The sequence below is a fragment of the Cyanistes caeruleus genome, unplaced genomic scaffold (genome assembly GCF_971803275.1).
Source record: "Cyanistes caeruleus unplaced genomic scaffold, bCyaCae1.hap1.1 HAP1_SCAFFOLD_99, whole genome shotgun sequence".
Taxonomy (NCBI): domain Eukaryota; kingdom Metazoa; phylum Chordata; class Aves; order Passeriformes; family Paridae; genus Cyanistes; species Cyanistes caeruleus.
Genome location: NW_028255901.1, coordinates 500,963 through 516,623, shown reverse-complemented (window position 1 = coordinate 516,623; position 15,661 = coordinate 500,963). Strand labels below are relative to the sequence as shown.

General features: G+C 49.8%; 2 protein-coding genes across 2 annotated transcripts in view; one reads left to right on the top strand and one right to left on the bottom strand.

Annotated features, from left to right (window-relative positions):
- LOC147646411 (uncharacterized) overlaps positions 1–15,661 on the top strand; it is a 584,263-nt gene that overhangs the window by 272,512 nt on the left and 296,090 nt on the right. The gene's annotated exons all lie outside the window — the stretch shown is intronic.
- Positions 9,077–13,688, bottom strand: LOC147646422 (uncharacterized). Its single transcript, XM_086873499.1, has 8 exons — positions 13,462–13,688; positions 13,034–13,105; positions 12,874–12,945; positions 12,156–12,786; positions 11,770–11,871; positions 11,069–11,146; positions 9,879–10,044; positions 9,077–9,348 (listed from the first exon to the last, which is right to left on the bottom strand). The coding sequence occupies exons 4-8, from the start codon at positions 12,265–12,267 to the stop codon at positions 9,228–9,230; spliced, it is 579 nt and encodes a 192-aa protein (XP_086729625.1). The 5' UTR covers positions 12,268–12,786; positions 12,874–12,945; positions 13,034–13,105; positions 13,462–13,688; the 3' UTR covers positions 9,077–9,227.

The following is a 15,661-nucleotide window of genomic DNA, read 5'->3' as shown; positions in this document are numbered from 1 at the left end:
GGCAGGAGCCAGGCAGGGGCTGCTGTGACCAGAGGCAGGGCCCCGAGGGGCTGGGGGAGTCTGTGTTGAGCATCCCTGGGCTGAGGGCACATTTCCTTCAGTGGCATCACCTGGGCCTGGACCTCCTCCAGTGCCATGCCCAGGAAAAGAGGCAACCATCAAGAGCATCTCCTGGGACACTCCCTGTCCAGCAATGTCAGCAGGCAAAACCAAGGTTTTGTTTAGCAATGACCCTTTGATCAACTCAAAGATTTACATTAAGGCCAGACCAGTAGGACAGATGGGAGTACTTCCCTCTGGGACGGGGCTCCTGTCACTTCACAGTCTCCATCCCCCACTAGGAACCGCAGAACTCCGGCCAGCCCCGCTCCCCCTGCGGCCTTGTCCTGTTTGTGGGGGAGGAGGCTGAACCAGAGCCCTGTTACCTCTTCAAAAGCCAGAAACTAAAGAAAAAGAGAAATTCCCAGGCTTAAGTTTTAAAGGGTGGTGTTCACAGGTTGATATCACTTTTCAATGGGCAAAACTACTGTCAGTTCTTGGAAATGACCAGTTATAGGCCAGGAGAAAAAACTCCCATCAGCCTCCAGCAACCGTAACATCCTTAGCTGTTCGTCTTTTTTTCTTAAATGTCAATCTATCACACACCACAGCAGTGACAGCCCCAGTGTTCCACTGTCTGTGACACCACAGCAGTGAAACCCTTGTTACTCTGGGGTTAAATGTTTCTGAAAATGTTTCTTAAAATCATGTAGAAGTAGGCTGCAAGAATGTCTGGTATTGGGGATGGTCTAGCAAGCTGAAATGTTTACAGTAATGGGAACTGGTACTTGGGGATTCCAAGATACCCACCCAGAGATAAGATTCGTACATGTTCGTACAAGGATGAGCTAACTCTCATGAAGCAATATTGATAAAGCTAATCAAGCAATATTAATGAGGCAATATTGATAAGGTTGTTACAGTGATTACTGCTACAGCTGAAATTGTATAAATATGTGCACTTTGGACAAAGACGATGGAGCTAGATTTGGGTTGCTGATACCTCGAGTTCCCGTGTGCTTCAATAAAGCACCTGCATATAATCAATCTGTGATTATGTGTGTTCCTGAACGCTGACATCAGCGTCTCCCTGCACCCAGGGCAGCTCCCACCAGAGACCCTGCCCTGATTTAATTCCCAATCCAGGAGCTACAACAAGCATGGGTGAAGTTCTGGGGGCTGGCAGGGAAATGTCACTGTAAGATCTTGCTGCACTTGGCTCTCGGCCCCTTCTCAAGAGCTTTGCCTTCAAGGGCAGGAACATCTTTTCCTTGCTGGCAACTGGAATTCCAGACTCTTGGAGTGTGTGCCATGCAGGACCCCACAGACTGGGATCCATGGGCTGGGATTGCACAGATTGGGATTGCACAGACCGGGACTGTATGGATCAGCACCAGAGATTGGGATCAAATGGACCGGAACCACATGGACTGGGATGGCTGCACTGGAACGATGCAAACCAAAGTGGTCCTGCCCCGCCGAAGGCTCCCTCCCAGTTCCCTCCCAGTTCCCTCCCAGTTCCCTCCCAGTTCTCTCCTAGTCCCTCCCAGCCCTCCTCAGTCTCACCTGGGGGCAGGGCCAAAACTGCCCGGAGTGAACGCGGTGGTCCCGGAGCCATCCCAGAGCTGATTCTGGTCCCGGTGTCGATCTCTGTCCCGGAGCTGTGGTGGTCCCAGTGTCGGTCCCAGCGCGCTCCCAGTCCCAGTCTTTGTCTCCATCTCACTCTCAGTCCCGGTCTCGGTCCCAGAGCGGTGCCAGTCTCAGTGCTGGTGCCAGTGCTGGTTTCAGTCCTGGTCTCAGTCTGGGCCTCGGAGCAGTTCCTGTCCCAGTGTCAGTGCTGGTCCTGGAGTGATCCTGGTGCTGATCCCAGTGCTGGTCCTGGAGTGATCCTGGTGCTGATCCCAGTGCTGGTCCTGGAGCAATCCCAGTGCTGATCCCAGTGCTGGTCCTGGAGTGATCCCAGCGCTGATCCCAGTGCTGTTCCAGGAGTGATCCTGGTGCTGATCCCAGTGCTGGTCCAGGAGTGATCCCGGTGCTGATCCCAGTGCTGCTCCAGGAGTGATCCCGGTGCTGATCCCAGTGCTGCTCCAGGAGTGATCCCAGCGCTGATCCCAGTGCTGCTCCAGGAGTGATCCCGGTGCTGATCCCAGTGCTGGTCCTGGAGTGATCCCGGTGCTGATCCCAATGCTGTTCCAGGAGTGATCCCAGCGCTGATCCCAGTGCTGCTCCAGGAGTGATCCCAGTGCTGATCCCAGTGCTGTTCCAGGAGTGATCCTGGTGCTGATCCCAGTGCTGGTCCTGGAGTGATCCCGGTGCTGATCCCGGTTCTGGTCTCAGTCTCGGTCTCGGATCACTCCTGGTGTTGATCCCAGTCCCTGTGCTGGCCTCGGTCTCAGTCTCGGAGCAGTCCCGGGGCACTCCCGGAGCCGATTCCGGTCCCGGTGTCGATCTCAATCCCAGAGCGGTGCCGGTCCCGGTCTCAGTCCCGGTCCCGGAGTGGTGCCGGTCTCGGTGCCGGTGCTGGATTCAGTCCCAGTCTCAGGCCCGGTCTCAGTCTCGGTCTCAGTCTCGATCTCGGTCTCGCTCCCAGTCCCGGTGCCGCTCGAACCGAGCCCTTTTTGGGTGATTTCAGGTCCCTTTTGGGCGTTTCAGGCCAGGCTGGGGGATGCAGGGGCCCTTTGGGTGATTTGAGGCAAAACCAGCGACTTTCAGGGTGGATCTTGCACCCATTTGGGAGATCCAAGGGTGATTTTAGGCCATTTGGAGTGGGTTTTACACCAGTTTGGGCAATTTATGCCCTTTTGGTTGCAATTGGACCCCTTGGGATGATTTTAACCCCATTTGGCTGATGTTAGGCCAAACCATGCGGATTTAGCGCAGAATTCAAGTCCCTTTGGATGATTTTGCTTTTAACCTTTGTTTACCAAAATTTCAGCAGTTTCACCCTTTTTTTTTCCTATTTGATTCATCAAAATCTTCATAAAAATTGCCCCAAATGTTCTCAAAATCTTACAAAATTCCAGAAAAAATCCACAATATTCAAAAAAATCTCAAAGAATTCCCTAAATCTTCACAAAACCCTATCAAATTCCAGAAACATCCCACAAAATACCCACAAATTTCAACAAAATCTAAGACAAATCCCACAAAATCCTTCAAGTCTTCACAAAACCCCACAAAATTCAAGAAAAATTCCAGAAAATTCCAAAGCAATCCCATAAATTCAAGAAAAACCCAGAAAATTATTTAATTTTTTTCAAAATCCCATAAAATTCTAGAAAAATCCCCACAAAATTGTAGAAAAATAAAAATGCCCTAAATCTTCTCAAAACTTTACCAAATTCCAGAAACATCCCACAAAATCCCCACTAATTTCCACAAAATTTCAGAAAAATCCCACAAAATTCTTCACGTCTCCTCAAAATCCCTCAAGATTCCAGAAAAAAATCTCACAAAATTCCCTAAATCTTCCCAAAACCCTACCAAATTCCAGAAACATCCCACCAAATCTCCTCAAAATTCCAAAGAAGCTAAGAAAAATCCCTCATAATTCTTCAAGTCTCCACAAAATGCAACAAAATTCAAGAAAAATTCCACAAAATTGCAGAAATCTTCCCAAAAGACCACCAAATTCCAGAAACATCCCAAAAAATCTAAACAAATTTCCACAAAATCTAAGAAAATACCTCAAACTCCATGTCTCCTCAAAATCCCTCAAAATTCCACAAATCTCCCACAAAATCTCCTCAATAGCCTGCAAAATTCAAGAAAAATCCCACAAAATTGCAGAAAAATCCCACAAAATTCTTTCAATTTTCTCAAAATTCCAGAAAATTCCAAGGAAATCGTACAAAATCTCCAAAGAATTCCACAAATTTTAAGAAAAATCCCCAACCAAATTCTTCTTGTCTCATCAAAATCCCTCAAAATTCCAGAAACATTTCAGAAATCTTCTCAATATCCCACAAAAACCAAGAAAGATCCCATAAAATTCCAGAAAAAATTCTCAAAATTGTGTAAATCCTCTCAAAACCCAAACTAATTCCAGAAATGTCTCTCAAAATCTCCAAAAATTCCCACAAAATCTAAGAAAAATCTCAGAATATCTAAGAAAAATCCCACAAAATTCCCGAAATCTTCTCAAACCCCACTAAATTCTAGAAACATCCCACCAAATCTCCTCAGATTTCCATTAAATTCCACAAAAATTGGATACAATTAAAAAAAATACTACAAAATTCCAAAAAATCTTACAAAGTTATTGAAATTTTCAAAAAAGTCCACAAAATTCCAGCAACATCCCACAAAATTGCAGAAATGTTCTCAAAACACCACCAAATTCCAGTCCCATCTCACCAAATCGCCATAAATTTCCACAAAATCTAAGAAAATACCACAAAATTCTTCAAGTCTCCTCAAAACCCCACAACATTCAAGAAAAAAATACCACACAATGACTTAAATTTTCTGAAAACCCTGCCAAATTCCAGAAACGTCTCAAAAAATCCCCTGAATATCCCACAAAATCTAAGAAAAATCCCACAAAATTTGTCATGTCTCCTCAAAATACTACAAAATACCACAACATTGGGAAAAAGCACACAAAATTCCAGAAACATCCCACCAAATCACCACACATTACCACAACATCCAAGAAAAATCCCACAAAATTCTTCAAGTCTCCTCAAAATCCCACAACATTCCAGAAAAAAATACCACAACATTGCAGAAATGTTCTAAAAACCCTACCAAATTCCAGAAACATCTCAAAAAATCCCCTGGATATCCCACAATCATCTAAGAAAAATCCCACACAATTCCACAAAATTGCAGAAATCTTCTCAAAACCCCACCAAATTCCAGTCACATCCCACCAAATCCCCACACATTTCCACAAAATCTAAGAAAATACCTCAACATTCTTCATGTCTCCTCAAAATCCCACAACATTCCACAAAACTCCCACAAAATCTTCTCAATATCCTATGAAATTCAAGAAAAATCCCACCAAATTCAAGAAAAATCCCACACGATTCCCTGAATTTCCTCAAAACCACAACAAAGTCCAGAAAGATCCCACCAAATCTCCACAAAATTCCAAGATAGGTTAGAAAAATCCCTCATAATTCTTCAAGTCCCTACAAAATCCTACCAATCTGCAGAAAAATCCCACACAATTCCCTAAATTCCCTCAAAACCCCACCAAATTCCAGAAACATCCCATAAAATCTCCACAAATTTACCCAAAATTGCAGAAAAATCCCACAAAATAGCTGAAATCTTCTCAAAACCCTACCAAATTTGAGAAACATTTCCAAAAATCCCCTGAATATCCAAAAAATCTAAGAAAAATTCCCTAAAATTCTCAGAAAATCCCACCAAATTGCAGAAATCTTCTCAAAACCCCAACAAATTCCAGTCACATCCCACCAAATCCCCACACATTTCCACAAACTCTAAGAAAAATACCTCAAAATTCTTCATGTCTCCTCAAAATCCCTCAACATTCCAGAAAACTACCACAAAATCTCCTCAATATCCTGCAAAATTCAAGAAAAATCCCACAAAATTGCAGAAAAATCCCACACAAATCATTAAATGTTCTCAAAACCCTACCAAATTCCAGAAATATCCCACCAAATCTCCACAAAATTCCATAGAATCGAAGAAAAATCCCTCACAATTCTCTAAGTTCCCACAAAATCCCACAAAATTCCAGGAAAAAATCCAATAAAATTGCAGAAATTTTCCCCAAAGCCAAACAAATTCCAGAAACATCCCACAAAACCCACACAAATTTCCACAAAACCTAAGAAATTACCTCAAAATCCTTCATGTCTGCTAAAAATCCCTCAAAATCCCAGAAAACTCCCACAAAATGTCCTCAATATCCTATAAAATTCAAGAAAAATCCCACAAAATTCCAGAAAATTCTACAACGGTACAAATAAATCCGAAAAATTCCAGAAACATCCCACCAAATCCTCACAAAATACCACAAAATCTAAGAAAAATCCCACAATGTGGAGCACAGGGACTCCAGAACCTGAGCACGGCTGCTTTGCTGTGCAGGCAAGGAAGGGCTTGGGCTGCTCCACTCCCCTGCTTTGCTTTGGGATCACCGTGATTTTGGGGGACAGTGCAGGGGGAAAGGGAGAAAGCATGGGCTTCCCTCACCCATGGGTGGGTTTTTCCCCAGAATGTAGGGGTTGGGCCTTCCTCAAGCTCCTGACAGACATAAGATTTTTTACCATTTTTCTTGTTTTCCCTTTTTGTCTGTGACCTATTTTCATTAATTTGTTGTTTGTTTTTCTAAAGGAAGCGTTCCAGGTGGGGTCCAGTCTGGATCAGGAAGTGCTTGGGACCAGCTGTGGCGTGGATGGGCCGTGCCCTTGGAGAAGACTGAGGACATCGTTTGGGACCAGCTTTTCTTGTGGCAGCGGATGGTGTGAGGTGGGTCCTCATCTCCTTGGCATGGCTGGGACAAGAGCTTTTGGGAGATGGCAGCGGGCACAGGAGCATCCCGCTCGGGGCAGCTGCTGAGGGGCTGGATCTGCCGTGGCTGGCTGCAGGCTGGGCACATGTCCTGCCCTCCTGCTCTGCTCCCCAAGGCAGCAGTGATGGGCAGCTTTGGGCCCAGCTCTGAGCACGGCCAGCATGGCCTGGGCACCGCGGCTGGCTGGGACAAGGTGACAGGAGCCTTCAGCTGACGGGCGGTTTCTGCTTTCTCTCCTTGCAGCCGGGCTCTGCGGATGCTGAGGCTGCTCTGGGCTCTGCCAGGGCTCTGCTGGGCTCAGCACCGGGCCGGGATCAGCCAAAGAAGAAACGCTGTGACCTGCAGCAGAGACTTGAGCATTTTGGCAATGCAGCTCAAGTCTGCAGAGTGTCCACCTCCAAGGGAAAACATGACACCCCCAAAAAATTAAATTTGTTCCATGACTTCTGAAATGAAATCCCTCTGGGATGACCCCAAATGACATTTTTTCATTTTGCTCAAGCTGTAGCTCAGCCCTTCTCTGAACAGTTCTGTCCCCACACCTGCCTTTTACTTCACAACTGCTCCCTCCTTTCCCCCAGTGAGTTCCCAGCCCATCACAATCTCCATCACACTGCAGCCTTCCTTGATGCCCCTCACCACGAGTAAGGCCAAGCCCCAGTCTCAGGGACTCATCCTGTCACTGGCTGAAGAACAGCAATGTTTCAGAAGTCTGGTGGGAGTTTTGTGTCTTTCAGAGCTGCTCTCCAGCCCTCCGGTCTCCTCACTGCTGAGTTCCCACTCCCTTTTCCTCATCCATCAGGATGAGCTCTGTGAATCCCCTTGTGATAAATGGAAATGATTTGTGCTAACTAAATTGTAACTGTTTGGAAAGTTATTATTAGAAGCAATCAGGGGAATTGGTGTTACAAGCAGATGTACCCCTTTAAAAATGTTACATGTCAAAATTAAGATAGATTATGTAGTTCTGGGATAAGTAATGTCCCAAGAGAAAATTGACCATGAGATGGACAAAGTTGGAACGACTTTAGGCATAGGGCCTGAAAATTATGAAATGTAAGACTAATTAGTGGAGCACAATGCTTACTTGCATAACACAACACTTAGTAAGCATGCACAGCCTTTAAAGTTATCCAGAGGACAACGAGGATGAGTGTAAGCCTTCATCCAAAAGACCACCAAAAGAAGACTGAAGACCCCCTAGCAACAAATGAAGCATGCACCATGACGAATAGTGACGTAAAGTCAAAGAATCAGAAATATGAGAAAACTTAAGAGAAACATTAATGAATATTATAAGCATACAGTATATGAGTTTTGTTTGAATTGCTTTGTTTTGTATGTGAGGTGGGGTGAGAAGTCCTCTCTGTAGCTCAGTCAGTTTTGCTTATGCTTTAATCATACTTAATTACTGGCAAACTATATTCACACACATACATACATACATACATACATACATATATATATATATATGAAGATATTCACTAAATTGTACTCTTTTACTAAATTGTATTCCTTTTATACCAAATTGCTATTCAAATTACTAAATTGAATTCTTTTACTAAATTTTATTCTTGTATTCAATTCACTAAATTGTATAATTTTTTTCCCTTGTTATTTAATTGCTATTAACTCAGTCGATCTAGTTGTCTGATTTTAATTTCATTTACAACAGCACCAAGAAGAAAAGGGGCTTACTGAGAGCAAGCAAACTTAATCCTCTGCCAGGACACAAATTTAGAGGGCAAAAAATTAAAAAAACCCACAGCATCAGCCACACTTCTTAGTGAGAAGGGTTGGAACTCTCTGCCCTCAACACTTCCCTGGCAGGTTTACAAAGGGAACTGGGATCTAAGCTGTGCCCTCTGAACCAACAGAGCCAGCCTCCCTTCAGGGTGAGAAGCCACAGCCTCAGTTATAGCCCTGGGTGCCTCCTGTGCCCCAGAGAATGGCTGTGGTTGTAAATGTGTGTTTGGCTGCAGCACAGGGCCAGGATGAAGCTCGGCAGCCTCATCAGAGCCCACGGCCGTGGCCCTTCCCTGCTGTGGCCCTCACCTGGCCTGGCCCGGCCCGGCCCGGCCCGAGCAGCCTGGACTGGCCTCAAGGGATGGGCTCTGCCTGCCCGCTGTGCCCACAGGCCAGGCCCCAGGGCTCACAAGAGGCTTCCTCCCAGCTTTGCAAAACCTCGGCCAAGAGTGTCCCATTTGCTGTGCTGAGAAGAGTAAAAAACCCTCTCAATTTAACCTTGCTGCACTCCTCATGAGGGATCCCTGCACACCTCAGGAGAGAGCCCAAATTTTCCCTGTGTGTCTCATGAGGTGCAGGCCCAGGTGATGCCACTGAAGGAAATGTGCCCTCACAGCCCAGGGACACTCAGCATGGGCTCCCCCAGCCCCTCAGGGCCCCACCGCTGGTCACGGCAGCCCCTGCCTGGCTCCTGCCTGCCCACACCGTGGGCACCCCTGGCTGTTCCTGGACATGGAGCTCAGCCAGGGCTGGTGCTGTGTGGGCTTTGCTGGTGGTACCAGCTGGACACTGGGGTGAGAGCTCCATCTCTTTATTAGAACAAAAAGCATGGGCCAACCCCTGCTCTGGTGCACAGGGGCTGCCCAGTTTCAGTCCTGGCAGGGACCAGGGCCAGGGGGCTCAGGGGTAGAGGTCTCGCATGGGAGGTGGGGGTCTTGGGATGCCCTCAAGATGGGGATGCAGATGTAGCTTGGCACATGGGGACAGATGTGAAGAGCGGGGATGACAGATGCAGCTTCTCAGTGACCAAAGTCTTTCGCCAGTCTTCTGAAGCTGCAGAGGTGCTCCTGTGGAGAGAGGAGGTGGCTGAGGCCCCCAGCTGCTGCTGGCACACAGAGACCCTCCTGCACAGCAGGGCCCAGAGCTGCCAAGGCTCCCCAGCACGGCTGCAGCTGCTGGCACAGCTTGGCCCAGCTGGACAGCTGCCCCTCAAGGCCCTGGAGAGCAGGGGATGGCTCTGGGCAGGGTCCCTGGCCAGGAGCAGGCCCCAGAGCACCTCTGCCTTTCAAGGACAATCTCGTCCCCGCTCTTTCTCCTGCCCACCTTGCTTTGCCTCTGCCCGCTGCTCCTGGGGCTGCTCTTGGCCAGGCAGCCTCAGTGGCAGCCAGCACTGGCTGCAGCCCCAGCGGGCTCCCCAGGACAAGGCCCAGCAATTAAGAGGCCAATGAAAGCCCTGGGCAGCAGCAGAACTCTCAGCAGAGTTATTTGGGCAGCCAAGGACTAGCCACAAGTCCACAGCAGCCTCACTGGGAATGTTTCCTGGCTATGAGCAGCCTTTCAAGAAGCTGTTGGAGGCCGAGATCAGCAAAACACTCACCGTTTTGTCTTCCAGCAATACCAGATTCCGGCACAGCACACCATCAGGAAAAGTGCTCCACCAGCCACAATGGCCATTAACTTAATCAAACCATGTGTTCCCTGGTAGAAAACTCTTCTCATGCTTTCCCAGATGTTCTGAGCACGTGCTGTGGTGCCAGCTGCATCTGTGGGAGCAATGGGCAGCGTGAGCCTGTGCTGTGCTCCACTGCTGATCTGGCAGCACGCTGGATATAGCCAGGACATTCTCTGTTTCCCCCAGAGCTGGGGCCTGCAGGCACCTTGCCACCCCTTGGCACAAGACTGCTCAACCCCCTGAGCTTGAATGCACAATTTCTCTGTGCTGTGCTGGTCTTCTCCAGGCAATACTTGTCAAAGACATGGATAAGGATCAGGAAAATGCCCAGGGTTTTGGAAATGCTCCAGGGCCCTCCCTCTTCCAAACAGACCCTAAACCTGAACTAGCCCAAGACTGGAAATTTTCAGGGGATCTCAGGGTGTGCATGGCCTGTGCTGCAGTTTGGGCTCCTGTCAGCTGATGCCAAATGCCTTCCTGCAGAGGCTGGGGAGAAGCTGCAGCCAGGCCAGGCTGGGAAACAGCCCTGCAGGCCGTGAAAGCAGCAGAGGGGCAGTGAGGCTGACATGGATCCCTTCCTGCTGTGCCAGGCACGGCGTGTCCAGATGTGCAGAGAAAGCCCCCGGCTGCTGAGTCTCAGGAGAAGGCTGAGGGACATGGACCCACCACAGTGTCCCTCCAGATCATTCAGAATTATGTCCAGATATTTGAGTTCCCCCATTGCTACATTACTATCTCCTATAGGTTTGTTCTTCTTCCTCAGGGGAACATAATATAAAGTATTTCCATTTCCCAGGAATAGATCCCACACAACCAGTGCTCAGCCTGTGGGATCAGCAGGGACACACCACACCCCTGTGATGGGAGCTGGGCTTGCTTGCAGAATCCAGCTCAGGAGCTGGGAAAGTCCTCCCTGCAGACACACCTGTAACTCAACAGCCACAGAAGCTTCTTTCATCTCTGCTGCACAGGCAGCACTGAGCCACAGGAGCGGTGAGAGGATCACACAGGACGAGGGCACACACGTGCACGGCTCTGTCCTGGCACCTGCAGCGATGCCGCCCTGGCCGAGCCTTGAGCTGGCAGCTCTCCCAGGGGGAAAGGCCTTCACTTACCCTCATAATCTTCCTCATCATCAGGCTCAGTAACTGATATGGACGGGGAATCCAGATCATCCTCATCATCAGGTTCATCTGCAAAGAAAGGCAGGAGAGAACAGCTCCTGTGACACTGCTGAAGATTCTTCTTCATGCTGGAGTGGCAGTGAGTGCACCTGGGTGATTGGTGCCCTCCAAGGCACTCCCTCATCTCCACCTTCCACTCAGGAGCAGGAGCAGGGGGACCACATGACTGCAGGGGCCCCACAATGGGATGGAAGGAGCCCCTTGCATGGCAGTCAGGGGAGAAAGGACTCCCTGGAGCTGCCAGCAGCTCTGAACTGAGCCCCAGGCAGGGCCAGAGCTTGGCAGCAGGAGCAGGAGCAACTCAGGTTCCCTGGGGCCAGAAATGAGCCACACAAGGCACAGACCTGGGGCACAGCCCTGGGCCTGGCCCCTTCCTCTCTGCTCTTTTCCATGGCTGCACAGGGCACACAGAAGGTGACATTGGCATTGCACATGGGAAGAAGATTGACAGCTAAATGCTCCTTCCTCCCACTGACAGCAATGCTGTGGGATCACTCAGGGCTCCAGAAGGGAGCAGGGCAAGGTTTCCAGAATGCATCAACCTTCAGACTCTCAAGGGAAATGGAACGTGAGTGAGCTCTTGCCACCTTGACACTGATTATTCTGTGCAGAAAGGGACATTGAGAACTTGCCTCCAGCATCTGGCAAGGTCTTCAAACCACCATCAGCATCTGGCAAGGTCTTCAAACCACCATCTACCACCACTTCCAGATGTTCCATGTCACGATCCAAATCTAGAAGGGAGCACAGATCAGAACCATTCCATGGTGTGCTGGGATCCCCTTCTGCCTTAGGGAACTGGGCACTGCAAGGGGGTCAGGTAAGGCTGTGGGAGCCAGATGTCAATGGACATGGCCAAAGCTGCAGAGTGGCCTGGGGAAAGCTCTGGACTGGCTCTGGACATTCTCAACACCTTTTCCATGCTCTGCGCAAAATCCCTGAAAGGCAGGCACTGCCAAGCAGCAGAGATGGCAGCTCAAGCCTCAGCAGGGCTCAGGCCCAGGGGCACAGCAATTACCTCCTGGGACTGTGACTGTGCCTGGCATGGCCTCCCTTCCTGCAGCAGAGGCTGCCCATGAGCCACTGCTTCCTCCGGGAAACGCCGCCTTCAGCACAGCCTTTGGGTTCATCTCTGGAGAAAGGAAGAGCCACAGCTGGATCAGATGGAACCATTCCCCACTGGGGAGGTGGCATGTTCAAGAGGCAATATTTGTCAAAGTCATGGATAAGGACAAGGAAAACACCCAGGTTATTGGGGCTGGCCAGGGTCCTCCCTCCTCCAAACAGCCCCTACACCTGATCCAGCCTGAGACCAGGAAATTGCAGGGGATCTCAAGGTGTGCATGGCCCATGGTGCAGTTTGGGCTTCCTGTCAGCTGATGCCAAATGCCTTCCTGCTGAGGCTGGGGAGAAGCTGCAGCCAGGCCAGGCTGGGAAACAGCCCTGCAGGGCATGAAAGCAGCAGCAGGGCAGCAAGGCTGCCATGGATCCCTTCCTGCTGTGCCAGGCACGGCGTGTCCAGATGTGCAGAGAAAGCCCCCGGCTGCTGAGTCTCAGGAGAAGGCTGAGGGACGTGGACCCACCATGGCGTCTCTCCAGATCACTCAGCATCTTGTCTCCTGTAGGTTTGTTCCTCCCTATAGGAGGACCTTAACAGAAAGTATTTCCATTTCAGATGAATGGATCCCACAGAACCAGGGCTCAGCCTGTGGGATCAGCAGGGACACACCACTCACCCCTGTGATGGGAGCTGGGCTTGCGAGCAGCAACCAGAAAAGGAGCTTGAAATGTCCTCGCTGCAGACACACCTGCAACTCAACAGACACAGCAGCTTCTGTCACCTGCTTCCTGCGAGGGTGTCAGTGTTTATTCCTTGTTGGGACAGTGAGAACATACCTGCATGAGGCTCCAGAGGCAGAAAATCTTCATGAAGCCAAGCTGCTGAAGAAGCCTTCCTACAACCCTCATCTGGAAGGAAGCACAGATCAGAACCATTCCATGGTGTGCTGGGATCCCATTCTGTTTTAGAGAACTGGGCACTGCAGGGGAGTCAGGTAAGGCCGTGGGAGCCAGATGTCAATGGACATGGCCAAAGCTGCAGAGGGGCCTGGGGAGCTCTGGGCTGGCTCTGGTCCCTCTCCACCCTCTTTGCAGGCCCTGTGCAACATCTCTGGATGGGCGGCAGGACCTGCCCAGGGCCCCTGAGGCCTCTCTCCCTCCCACAGAGGAAACCCTCCCTAAAGCCCTGGGGAAAACCATCCCCAACACCTCCCAGGGAGAAGGGAGCACTGCCCTGGGAAAGGGGACTGAGGCTGCCGGCTCACCTGCTCGCCCTGCTCGCCACGGAGCAGCCTGGGCAGCCCTGTCAGGCAGGGCCACTGCCAGGAGGAGCAGGAGGAGGAGGCGCAGAGCAAAGGCCATGGTGCCTTGCCCACTGCCAGTCCTGCAGCTCTTGCTGCCACCACTGTCCTGACACCGCTGTCCCAATGTCAGCACCGCGGCTGCCGCCGCCGCTGCTGCCACAACAGTCGTGGTCAAGGACTGACTGCTCGGTCCTTGTGGTGCTGGGCAACCACGGGGCTCTGGGACCTCTGTGACCTCAGAGCCTGCTGTCACCTCAGCCTGCTGTCACCCCACAGGCTGCTGTGACCTCATGGCCTTAGATGTCTGCCCCAAGTGTACTCCCATCTGTACTAGAGGACTGCTCTGACTGTGAATCTTTGACTTCATCAAAGGGTCATTGCTAAACAAAACCTTGGTTTTGCCTGCTGACATTGCTGGACAGGCAGTGTCCCAGGAGATGCTCTTGATGGTTGCCTCTTTTCCTGGGCATGGCACTGGAGGAGGTCCAGGCCCAGTTGATGCCACTGAAGAAAATGTGCCCTCATCCCAGGGACGCTCAACACAGACTCCCCCAGCCCCTTGGGGCCCTGCCTCTGGTCACAGCAGCCCCTGCCTGGCTCCTGCCTGCCCACACCGTGGTCAGCCCTGCCTGCTCCTGGACATGGAGCTCAGCCAGGGCTGGTGCTGTGTGGGCTGTGCTGGTGGTACCAGCCAGACACTGGGGTGAGAGCTCCATCTCTTTATTGGAACAGAAGAGCTGTGCTGGGCCCTGCCCTGGCAGGAGGGACCCACCTTCAGTCCAGGCCACAGAGCAGGGCGGGTCCCTTCAGGGACACAGGGCCGTGCTTTGGGTGGTGGCAGCATCTGCCCAGCAGCAAGCTGGTAATGCAGTGTCGTGGTTTTAAACCAGTAACTAACAAAAAAATCACTTCTTTTTTGCTGTGAGATATGGATTAGAACAAGAGCAAAACAAGCTTAAAACTTAAAAGGAATAAAGAAAGATTATTGACAAAATATAAGATTAAGAACACCAGAATAAACTTCCAGAAAACTCCTTTTATCCCCTACTACCCACCATTCTTTTGTTCACATGACAACACAGAGACCAAAGAACCTTGGAACTTTGGTGTCCAGAACAGTCCCTATTTTCTCTAGAGTCTTTTTATCAGTCTTTGTAGGGAAACAGAAGTCTCTTTCTGCTAATCTATAGAGTTTCTCACAAGAAAACTACTTCTGTTATAGTTTTCTATTGCCCTGATGTCAGCTGCCCAGAAATGCTGCTATCAGAGCTCACTCCTCCCATTTCACATCACTCTGAGGTGTGTATGGGCCATGAGTCTAGGGATGGCATTTAAAGGATGAGTTATTCAAAGGCAAAAGTCTTCTTCATCTGTCTTTGTGAGCTCTACTGGAAAACAGTTTTCTCATTGGCTCTCAAGGCCTCAAATTTTCGCTTCACCCTGTTCCAGCACCTCACTGCATCACAATCACTCTACTTTTTACTCAAAATTCACACTTTGAACACTCCATTCCTGCCCATAGACTCTGTCATGAATTAGAGGAGTTTTTTCAAGACCTTATTGTCCATTCCCATAGCCTCAAGAGAAAGGTATTTCAGCTCATAAAGCATTTTCTTGTTCTCTACCCCTTCTGAAACTTAATTCTTTTCTTTATTGTCTCCGATAGTTTTATAAAGTCTCTTTACATGTTGATTACTCTCTTTTTCTTTCTCTGGATAAAAAAAATTAATCTGCAAGTCTCATCTGGGTAATGAAAGGGTTAAAATCTTGCCCAGGCTTTTGTAGGTGGTTCTGTGATCTCTGCTGGAGCAGCAGCTGGAGTTGTCTTCGATAGAAGATTCCTCATGGCTGCTCTGGAAAGTGTAGTCGCCGCCTCAGCTCGCCGAAGGTTCAGAGCCCCTTTCTTTCTTCACTCGGCAGTCCCTGGTGAATTCAGTCACAGCAAAACCTGCAGCTGAGCCAGGAACCGGCCTGGCCCAGCCAGAGCCCAGGGCAAGCCCCGCAGGCCCCATCTCCTGACCGGGAGACATGGCAGCTCAGCCCAGCCCCCGCCCAGCCGCATGGGCGGGCAGGGAACGGGAGGCCTGGAGCTCTGTTACCTTTCACAGCCAGAAAACAAAGAGACACAAGAGTACTCTGGCTTTACATCTTAAGGTAGCGT

Coding starts and splice junctions, on each gene's coding strand:
- LOC147646422 (XM_086873499.1), bottom strand. CDS start 12,267: ATGAACCCAAAGGCTGTGCTGAAGGCGGCGTTTCCCGGAGGAAGCAGT. Junction 11,147..11,769: donor GACCTTGCCAGATGCTGGAG/GCAAGTTCTCAA, acceptor CTTTCTTTGCAG/ATGAACCTGATGATGAGGAT. Junction 10,045..11,068: donor TGATGAGGAAGATTATGAGG/GTAAGTGAAGGC, acceptor TTGCTCCCACAG/ATGCAGCTGGCACCACAGCA.